The sequence below is a fragment of the Poecilia formosa genome, unplaced genomic scaffold (genome assembly GCF_000485575.1).
Source record: "Poecilia formosa unplaced genomic scaffold, Poecilia_formosa-5.1.2 Scaffold7, whole genome shotgun sequence".
NCBI classification, from domain to species: Eukaryota; Metazoa; Chordata; class Actinopteri; order Cyprinodontiformes; family Poeciliidae; genus Poecilia; species Poecilia formosa.
This window is the reverse complement of record NW_006799946.1, coordinates 726,479-737,467: the sequence shown is the minus strand read 5'-3', so window position 1 is coordinate 737,467 and position 10,989 is coordinate 726,479. Positions and strand designations below refer to the sequence as shown.

The following is a 10,989-nucleotide window of genomic DNA, read 5'->3' as shown; positions in this document are numbered from 1 at the left end:
CTATAGTTCCATGTTCATCTCTTCAGCTGAAATATTTCTAAAATCTCAGCTTTCCATTGACAGTCAACGTTAGCGACGTAACGTGATGTATTTAATTTAATGTGTTCCAGGTTTTGATGAAATATAAACCTGAGCTGAAGGAGCCGTCTCCTGCTTGGTTCCTGTCTCCTGACACAAGACAGGAAACCATGTCCCCATCACTTCGGACAGTTAAGAGAGCTATCTGGATCTTTTACTGTAGACATTCTAATTCTTTTCTCTGAAAAGTTCAAAATATCTTTTTCCTCTGACATCTTTGATTCTGCCTTTCAAAGAAAGAAAGAACCACCACATTTCGGTGGTGAAAAGCCACCGAAATGTGCCCACAGGTGATTTCATTGGAAAACTAAAATGAGATTTTCTAAAGATTGTGTACATTTCAATTATGAAGTACAACTGAATCATGTACTGTCAGAAACATAGATATCAAAATTTTACATCATTTTTTTTCTGATTGTAAGGCTTCTAAGTCATATAGTTCTAAATGATTGTATGTAAATTGCATAGATTGGATGAAACTACGGTGAGGTTCAACATGCAATAAACTAAAATGTACCAAAAATATCAAGTTACTTATTTATTTACTGGATAATATTTTCCTATAATGATGGGATAGCCTCTCCAGTTTATGATAAATTTATTTTGAGGTATCGGACGGTTTACCTTTTTTTTTTCTTTCTTTTAGCATAACTTTTAGTTCATAGAATTTTTTCAGATTTAAAGATTTCTCTGATATTTTTTTGCAGCAAATGTAACAGAATCCTTTCTATTATTTTGCCCAAAATAAAACTTTTTGTGCTTGTGATAATGATATCGATTTAAAGCAGGATGAGGAGGACAGAGGAAGAAATAAACAAAAGCTTATAAAAAAGGTGACAAAAATCCTAAATAAAACAGCAACACTGACTGCAAACATCGGAAAAAAGAGACAACATAATAAACATCTTGTTGCTCTGCTCAGAGTAAAAGATGAGCCCCCATCTCTGCTCGTCATCCTGATACACCCAGATGATTTTAATGCTGCCAAATGAATTTAATTACTTTATTGTGCATTTAACATTTATTTTAGCAAACAGACCTTTCTGTGTTTGTATACTAAGCTGCTGGGTTTTTTTTTTCTGTCACGAAATGAAGTTTTCTAAAGGTCACCATTTCGTTTTGAAGTTTTGAATTTGTGTGGCTCCTGTAACTAATCACTTCTGCCTTAGAAACAAAACAGATTTACTGACTGATTAAATAAGTGAGCAAATAAATAAATATGGAGAAGGACACTGATGACTCAGCCCGGTGGGATCGGTGATACACAGCTGGTGCAAGTGGAAATGAAGACACTGAAGTAATCTTCTAGCCTCCTACACACCTGACTGCAGGGAGGAAAATGTGTGGAGGTGGAGAGGAACTGACCTTGAGAAATATATGGTAATATTAAAAGCTGTGTAAAATGGCATGCTCTTGAAAATATCAGTTCAGATAGAGCGAAATGTAAAGATAAAAAAACAAAAAAAAAAAAACAAGTAACAAGTAAACAAGTAAGACTGAACTGAGATTGTCTTTCTCCCTCTGACATCAATGATGCAATTGTTCAACTTAACCTGACTCTGAGATGGAGATGCCTTACAGTTCTGGTGTTACATACAGGCATGAGTCAGAATAGCTTAAAATAAGTCAACTTGAATAGAAAATAATAATCTGATGTTAGGATAAATGAGTAAGAGCAGGGAAAGCGTTTTGAAATTAGAGAGAAAAGACATCTGGATATTTAATGTCAGCTTTAACAATGCTGAAAATAAAAAAAGTCCATATTTTTTCTGTAAAATGTAATTAGAAGGTTTACGTGAGGAACAAATATGGACACTCCCATATGTATTCTCCCTTTAAAACACCTAGCATTACACATATACATCATTTTGAAGGAGGTTTGCCTTGTTTATACCTCAGACATTTAACTTAGTCTGCTCCTGACTGTTGATGTGGTGAATGAACACTGTGGTAAGATTGACAAAGTTCTTTGAGGCCCTGAGAAAGAATTTTGCAGCAGATTAGAAGTTTATAAAGGTTTTTAAAAAAACAATTAGAAATTTGTAATTTCAGTACACGGAAGATATTGATTCAAAACAGCCAACCTGCTCAGGTCAAACTGTCCAAGCAAGTTCACCCACAGACCACAGGATCCAAAAAAAAGTCTCCATAAATCCTAAAAAGTTATATTGGAGGATAGATATAAGAAAAGTACAAGTGGGAAAATGGCTCATTTGTATTGCTTCTTCTTTCATTTTTTTTCTTAAGAATCATGATTAATCAGAATTCAAATAAGAAAAAAAAAAAAAGAAATGGAATGAATACCATCTCAAATTACTGCTGGTCAGACCTCCATTTTTTCTCAGCAGTGTTGTATAATTCAGCTGAATGAGGTTGGTATATAATTTAGAATTTGGCTGCAGAGTTGGTCTGAAAGCTCTGACTTTATTTATTTTGTCACTTTTCCAGCATGAAAACACTTCAGACTAAATCCCCATTAGATCCATGAGCATGAAAAATGACCATTTTATATCCCCTGTCAGGCTCAGTGTGGTTTCCCTTCATTTTCTCCACTTCATCAGATCCGTTCCCTCCTTCTTCACACATCAGTCTCCTCCTCCCTCCCTCGCTCCTCTTTTGCCTCATTTCTCTCCTCTCCCTCAGTTTTAGTTGTTGCAGCGATGTACCAGCTGCCTGGACTCCTCTGCTCCTCCTCCTCCTCAGCTTCCTCCTTGTCTCCTTACTGGTCATCCAGCAGAGACTCTGAAGGAGCATTTGGGGGGGAGCGACGCTAAAGTGGACCTGCTGTGATCCAGGAGGAGAGAAACACCCTGAAAACTGGATTTGAAGGTAAGACAGCAGATCGGAAACTCATCCTAATAAATGTTTAAAATATTCATTTTTAAGCTCAATCCGGGCTTTTACACTTAAATGATTTTCTGGATTGGGAGAAATTTTCAAATCATAAGTTTCTCAAGAAAGCAGGTCTGCATTATCTCAGTTTTAAAAGTTGGCTTGAACTAGTTTCTTGTTATTTTACCCCCACATTTTTTTTTCCTGAAACCCATTCATCATCATATCTGGTGTCAGGAAGTACTTCTGGATTCACTCATCTTCTGCGCTCCAACCGCAGGTCAAAATTTTGGCATCCAACTCAGTAACCAATCTGCACAGACGTTTTTTTTTTCCCACTGTCATCTGTTGGCAGCTAATTTTCTCAGGACTTCATCTTCTTCTTCTTCTTCTCTCCATAATACATAAATAAATATTTTACTTTCCTCCAAAACACTTACAGACATGAGTCCTGTTGTCATGTAAAACACCAGCTGCTGTGCAGTTAGGCTCGGAGCACACAATGTCTTAAAGCACTGTTGTTTCAGGTGATGAATAATTGAGAGGCGTGCAGGCAGAGTTTGGTTCGTCATCCTGGGCTCCGAAGCCCCCCTGCAGAGCCGCGTCCTGCAGCCTCCAGCTGCATCTCTAGAAAAACTTTTCTGTCAGTAAGGACCATCCCACTGATCTGATGGAGCTCATCTGTTCAAACACTCATCTGCTGAGAGGTGGAGATGATTCTGTTGAGACTTTGAGTCGTTTGATTGCCTGTGCAACACATCTAGCCACCTGAAGGATGACATAGTAAAACACACCTGGAGTGAGAATGGTCGATCTCTCCTTCCAGAATCCGCAGCACTCTCGGGAATGAAGGTGCCAGGGAAACGTCTGAGATAAAGGAGATTTTGGCTGGTCTGCAGGATTATTGATCACCACGAGAGTTTGCAGGTCTTTTGCCTCACGTTTAGCCAGCAGCCTCACGACCTTCTCGTTCATGGCGATCATGTTTCTCATTTCTGGTCCTGAGCCGAGGCATGTGAGGAAACAGATCAGGTGTCTTCACAGGCTGAGAGTTAGTAAAAGTCTTCAAATTAAGCTCCAAATGTAGAGAGAGTCTTTTATTCATAAACTCTGCTGGGACACTTGCTCATAATGAGATGCAAATATTCCAAAATGTATTTTTCTGATGAGCGGCAGGACTCTTGGATAAACGGATAAAAAGAAAGGTAATATTTTAGACAAATCTTTAAGGATTCCAGCTTGTCATATTTTGTATGTTATAGCTACTAACTTTTAAAACATTTTCACATAAATGAAATCTTGTGCAGTCAACATAGACTCACCACATTTAGTCCCTCTAAATGTGTATTCTGTGGTCATCGCTGTCACTGACTTCATTTTTTTGTCTCAGTTTTGTTCACGTCATAGACTTTACATGTCATTCGTTGTTTCTACTTAGCTGTCTTACCTTCCTGGAGTTAGCTGAGCAATTATTACCTTATTCCCTCTCGACAGATTATCCACTTAGCTCTGTCTTTCTCACTTTCACCCTGTCTCACTCCAGTATAAAACACCTGATGGGGCTATTCCTGCCTCTAACTATCTGTGTTTTGCTCTTCATGCAATAGATTTTACTATTGACTCAACCCTGTATTCTTAACTGTAGTTATCTCCTAAACGAAGCAACTACAGGAGCTTCTGCTGCCATGAACACTTGAAGTTTTCTTATAGAAAATATTCCTAGACCAGTTTGTCACAGTTTTTATTGTGCGTACTTTGTCCACTCAAACCTCCATTTGGTTACTGCAGATGGCTTCTCGCACAGAGTCTGGTACTACTGGAGAATTGCTGTAAGCTGATGACGCCATGCAATCAACTGTCCACTGTTGATGCTCGTTAAGGAGGAGGGATAGCTGTAGAGTCAGTGGCTAGATGCAATCAACTTGGATTCTTTAAAAAAATATATATATAACAACTGTCAGACTAAAACTGAGCCTCACTGCACTTTATATCTAAAATCAAACTGGAATTTATATAATTTGTCTTGACTCTGTCTATATTACCTGAAACAGGAATTGCAGGAGACATTTCGAGGGCCCTGTGTCATTTTCCTTCCACTTCCCAATTGCGATTAGTAGTCTGGGGTTTTAATGTGAAGAAATGTAAAGAGCATAAATTTGTTTTGCAAAGCAGTGTATAAAATAATAATAATTAAGAAAAAAAATACGACGGAAATTTAGTCAACTTCTGCTGCAGACATACCATGTAAAATAATTTGATCCGTTTTGATTATTTTCAAAAACTAAAACTTAAATGACTTTGTTTTTACTGTTGAGATAGCAGGCAGAAAGATTACTATTTTAAATGTGAGTAAAAAAAAATCCTGGATGTCATGCAGGACTGCAGATGTCACATGCTGTTTGTAAGACTGTGGCACCTTGTGTCACACAATGCAGGGATGATGTATCCCTGCAAACACACACTCCACCTCCTGCGGGAGCCGTGTGTGCCTATTAATACTGAACAGGACATCTTATCTCTTGCTATTAGATAAAGAAAAGTGAAATGGGAAAAGGCTTTTATCGATACACAAACTGCCTGAAAAAGCAAGAAACTGGAATGAGTCTAAGCTCTCGTTTCCTCCAAAACTTCAGGGATATGGCAGCTATTTATGGTCCCGGATTGAAGTCTCTGTGAGAGTTCAGTCTTGACAAAACAGTAACCGAAAGTCATGTTCTGGAGCTTTGGTCAGATGAATGTTACGTAAATGTCTCAGTGTGTTTTTGTCCCTTCCTCCTGACCTTGCAGATGTTCCTCTGTTCAGTCTCTTAAAGCTGTATAGACATTATTTCTGCGTGGAAAAAAAAAAAAATGCTTCAAAGAAACCGATTCTTGTTTTACTTTTTTTTCTGCTTTAAATAACATAGCAAGATCACAGTATCATAATGATTTTATTTTATAAAGCGAATCAGTGCAACTGAAGAGCTTCATGTTGTGTATGTCCAACTGTGTACATTTAAGTCAAGTTCTTCCACACCATGCTTGCTTATCGGTGTCTTTATGGCTGTTACTTTGTGTACTGGTGAATGAGTGCATTGACTGACACTGTTTATATGTGTGTTTCAATATCACTTACACAGTGGTATTGAAAAAGGAAATGACCTTTCCCTCAAAGGGTAAGGTTGGTTGGGGCTGAAAGGTTCCACCACAAACACACACAAAAAAAAAAAAAAAACTCTCCTCCATCAAACTGCATACATATCGCAACAAAAAAAAAGAAACAAATTTCACAAAAACTCAAAGTCAAATGTAATTACCAAAGCTTTATCAAATTACTAATATAACAATGATCCATGGGCATTCAGTGTCACACAGATGATGAGTAGATCTAAGTGGACAAAGTGAACATTGAACGCTGAGTTTTAACTTATTTGATCCTTTTTTAATCACCCTTTTATATTCTGCTCACTTAACAGAATTTAATAAAACATTGAAATCCCCCCTCTGACCTGGCAGATGGCAAAACCTTTCACACTGACAATAAAATTAGATGCAAAGAATAAGCATATTTCAGTTAGTAAGTCTCTCTGCACATATTTGAAGCTTTGGGATGATGCAGTCAGAAAAATGAGGAGTTAGATGCAGGAAACTAACAAAATTATTCCTGCTTCATGTGAAATCTTAAAGCTAACTCGAACTCTATCAAGACTTAGCAAAAATTATTTTAGTTTTAAAATGTCTCATAACAAGTTTGGGAAATCATTAAAGGTCTTTGCAATGAAACAGTTAAGAAACCTTAGGTCTTGAGGAAATATTGAGCATCGGTGCCTGTGAATTGGAGCTTTTTGGAGCTGAAAAGTCGGATCGATTCAGAGTTAAGGACCAGTGGCTCTACTGCAGGATGCCTGCACATCGTGAGAAACTAATTTCAAGAGGACATGAAGCTGCCCTATTCCTGCTGACCTGTTCTTTTTATATGCCATGAATATCATTAATGTTCATAACTGCAGTTTGGTTCAGGCCTTTCTGCTGGTGCCAAGATGAAATAAAGCAGCCATCCACAAAGCAATTTGATGCCCCTCGGTGTTGTTATCAAATTACCTCTACAGGCACCAAACGTGCCAGTCCTCCGGTGCTTGTTCAGGGGTTTTGGCACATAAACAACCTCTACGATGGCATTAATTAAATACGACAAACTGCTTGTAGTGGTGATTGCCCTGATCGTATCAGAGGGGGAAGCTTTTATGAATGTGTTGACTTTAAAGTGCTGTTTATACTTGCTGTGCATCCACACATGGCTGAAAGATAATACAGTCCAAATTTGGTTGACATGGATGAATGAAGAAAATTAGGAGAGCAGGTCCTGGATTGGCTGATGAAGACAGGGTGAACAACACTCAGGTGAAAAGGTCAAACTGGGAAAGAAAAAAGCAGTATATATTGAGAAACAGGAGGTTAATAGGGTCAATGAGTCAGCCCCATCTGTTGTTGTGGACCTGCAGTTTAATTGAATGAGTGCATTGACTGACACTGTTCATATGTGAGGCTGTTTGGCTGTGCAAACAATGTTTCTCTGAGATCTTTCAGAAATCTCATCAGCACAAACCAGCATTTTATGCAAATTTTTTTTTGTAGTTTTCTAAGTGAAAGACATGACAGGGACACGAGAGAAGACTTCCACTTCTTTGCACTTTTTACAGCTAAGACCAAAATGATTAACTTAGCTAATTTTTGTTAAAGGTTTCATGTTGCATATGTGTATATGTGCATGTGCCTGGTTGTTACATATTCTCTAAAGGCTCCCCTTTGTGGCTCAGAACAGCAACAGAAGAAGTCAGGTAGAGACAGCAGGACAGTTTTAGAGTGCCTTGTTATATGAGCTAATGAGTCGGTCACACTTTTACATTTTACCAGCTCAAAAATGAAGACAGCAGATGTTTTTTTTTTTTTGTTTGTTTGTTTTATACGTGAATTATAAACAATAAATATTAAAAGTAAGCCTTCAAAAATGATTTTCCAACAGATCCTGTTACAAGGACTTCTAAGAGAATCTATAATCTATACTTCTATTTTATGCTGTTTTTTTTTTTAAACACTTAGACTCATTTTTCTTTGACTTGTATTTTTTGTGTGTGTTACTCTTCAGAAGAAGCACAAAGGCCATGATCGACTGGCCTAATGTGACAGCGTCCAGCTACGAGGAGCTGGACCTAAAACCAGAGGAGCTGCAGAGATCCAAATGTGTCCTTGGCTTCATTCCAGTCATTTACTACAGTGTTCTGCTTTGTGTGGGAGTACCAGGTACACTGTTCGTCTAATTCACAGTTCGTATGTAAATTAAAGGCATAACTATAGATTGAATAGAAAAGTGAATTAGTGGCATATTACTGGTGCTAATGGGTCAATTAGATGATATACTGGTGGTCATATGATGTGTGCTGTTGGTTCTTCCAACATAAGAACCAACAGCATATTTGTGATCTTAGCCAAATATATTAATTAATTAATTAATAAAGCCAATCACTGTTAGATTTTTTTTTTTTTCTGCATCGCTTATACCAGCCCCATGGTATGTGGTAAAAGCATATGACAGATGTGCTTTAGTCATTGCTTCCTCCTATGTAAAACACATTTTTTGGTACCAATCTGAAGGAGATTTACAGTAATCCTAAAAACAGGCAGAGGTATCAGTGACCACCGAGTTCACTTTACTAATTGTTCTCAAAGGTAAGTAAATCTACAGTCAAGGAAAGGGTTTGACTTTTAGCCAATCAGAGGGAAAGTCCCTTTTTTTGAAAATGAGAAATAAAGCTGAAATCCACAAATACTTCAAGCTTCCCTAAAAACAATTCGGTAAAACACCAAAAATACCTTAGTATGCATTTATATGCTTAGTGGAACCCATCTGCCACAGAGGCTAACTTCCACAGACTTGTTATCACCAGCTTTGTGTCAAGTAGTTGCACTAAGGTATTTCACCATGCTGCATTTTCTTTTGAATGTTTTAGATACGCTCTGCAAGAAATCCACAAACAAGCAAATCTACAGAGAATAATATGGAGTTTCGTTCCACTAAGAAATCTATGAATACGTGATATACCCATTAACATGCCAGTAATATTTTTTACAATGAACTGAAACGATGCAAAAGGAGTATTTCTTTTGAAAAGAAACTTGACTAAAACATGTGAGACACCAGGCCAACAGGGCCGTAGATGGACACTGTTGCTCTGTGGCTGAAATAATGACATTCCTGCTTCTGTCTTTGTTTGATGTTTCAGTAAACATCCTCACAGCAGTGGCCCTGTGCAGACTGGCATGCCGCACCAAGAAACCTCTGTACTACTACCTTTTAGCAGTGACAGGCTCAGATATTCTTTCCCAGCTCTTCATCATCTTTGTTGGGTTCCTGCTAGAGACGGCTGTTTTTCACCGCGACGTCCCTACCGTCCTGCTGCACGTGGTCAGTGCTGCAGAGTTTGCTGCCAACCACGCCTCCATCTGGTCCACCGTACCCCTTACTGTGGACCGGTACGTGGCGCTGTGCCACCCCTTGCTCCACCGACAGATCAGCTACCCAGCACGGGCCAGGAAGATCATTGCAGCGGTGCTGGTGTTGTCGCTTACGTCGGGCGTACCTTTCTTCTGGTGGTCAGACGTGTGGAGGGACAGCCACCCTCCCTCAGCGCTGGACGCAGTGCTCATATGGACACATGTTACCATCATCTACTTCCTGCCATGCAGCATCTTCTTGGTGCTGAATTCTTTGATAATCCGCAAGCTGAAGATAAGGCAGAGGCAGCAGCCCTGCCAAGAGGAGCGTGGGCCTCCGCGCCGTCTAGGAAAAACCACGGCCATGCTGCTGGCGCTCACCTCTGTGTTCTCAGTTCTGTGGGCTCCTCGGACTGTTGTAGTCATCTACCACCTGTATGTTTCCTCGGTTCACCAGGATTGGCGTGTCCACTTGGCCTACGACCTGTCCAACATGCTGGCCATGCTCAACACGGCTGTCAACTTTTTCCTTTACTGCTTCGTCAGCAGGCCTTTCCGCAGCGTCGTGCGGGACATCATGCTGCTCAGAGGGGGGCCGCTGCACCCTCGCCGGCCTCTGCCCCAGCAGCAGGCCCCCACCAACGCCTCCAACTCGTCTCTCTACAGTGGGAACAACAAACGCTCGCAGCGAGACTCCACCCCCTTGTCACCTCGCAGAAACAGAAAGCCCTCGTGACCTGGTGTTTCCCTCCCATTAATCCAAAACACCCGTCGTCCCACGGTCTCGGTGCACATCAAACCCCAGGGGCCAGCACTGTGTTCCAGCCACGGTCGTGGACAGTTGCCAGTCAGCCCTGGAGCTCTCTCACAGGGCTCCAAACGATCTGAACTTTCATGGTTTTTTTGTCTTCTCTGACCTGGAGTTGTTTGTTTTACTAAATCAAGCAAAACGGCTGTTTATTTATCTTTGCAACAAGGAATTTGACAAAATTAAAGTGGTTTTGTTTTTTTTTCTTTTCCATATTTGGTAGAAATTTCACGTTTTTCATTCTGCTAGCCATCAAGGGTAGGAAAATAATAGAATAAATCACACGCTTGCCGCTAAATGTAAAAAATGAGTCTGCTGTGTCACTACAGTTGTTACGCAAGTCTAGAAAATGAAAAAGGGTGGTCTGAAATGTGACCGGTTCATTTGTAAGCAGTTTGTTATGAACCACAGATATTAAGCCAATCGAGCAAAGAAATTGTACCCCACAGCACTCTCTCAGGAACAAAATCTGCTTGTTTGAATTACGAGCAGATTTTCTGTGAAACGAAATGAAAAAGCTGCACACGAGGCAGGGGTGAAGACCTGCTCTGTAAACAAGTCCTCAATCCGTGGAGACACCAACCAACACGAGCAAAGTGCAGGTCGGCCGTAGACGTGTGCACAAGCACACACGGAGAACACGGTACAGCTTTTCATGCATGCATGATCGTGTGCATGCATAGCCAGCTAGTACATTTCCACTTTCACCAAAGAGCACTGAATCAGTGAAGCCTCATGAAAGCTGCATCAGTTATAACTGTATTTAAACGTACTACCTGAAACTGTTATGGTTTAATGCC

General features: G+C 39.8%; 1 protein-coding gene across 1 annotated transcript; it reads left to right on the top strand.

Annotated features, from left to right (window-relative positions):
• The first annotated feature begins 2,721 nt into the window (after window positions 1-2,721).
• Window positions 2,722-10,981, top strand: LOC103150716 (probable G-protein coupled receptor 142). Its single transcript, XM_007570442.2, has 3 exons — window positions 2,722-2,907; window positions 8,036-8,190; window positions 9,171-10,981. The coding sequence occupies exons 2-3, from the start codon at window positions 8,052-8,054 to the stop codon at window positions 10,115-10,117; spliced, it is 1,086 nt and encodes a 361-aa protein (XP_007570504.1). The 5' UTR covers window positions 2,722-2,907; window positions 8,036-8,051; the 3' UTR covers window positions 10,118-10,981.
• Window positions 10,982-10,989: the final 8 nt, after the last annotated feature.

Excerpts from the sequence above, each read along its gene's own strand:
- LOC103150716 (XM_007570442.2), top strand. The coding sequence starts at position 8,052 with ATGATCGACTGGCCTAATGTGACAGCGTCCAGCTACGAGGAGCTGGAC. Across the intron at positions 8,191-9,170 it reads GCTTTGTGTGGGAGTACCAG|TAAACATCCTCACAGCAGTG; the intron begins GTACACTGTTCG and ends TTGATGTTTCAG.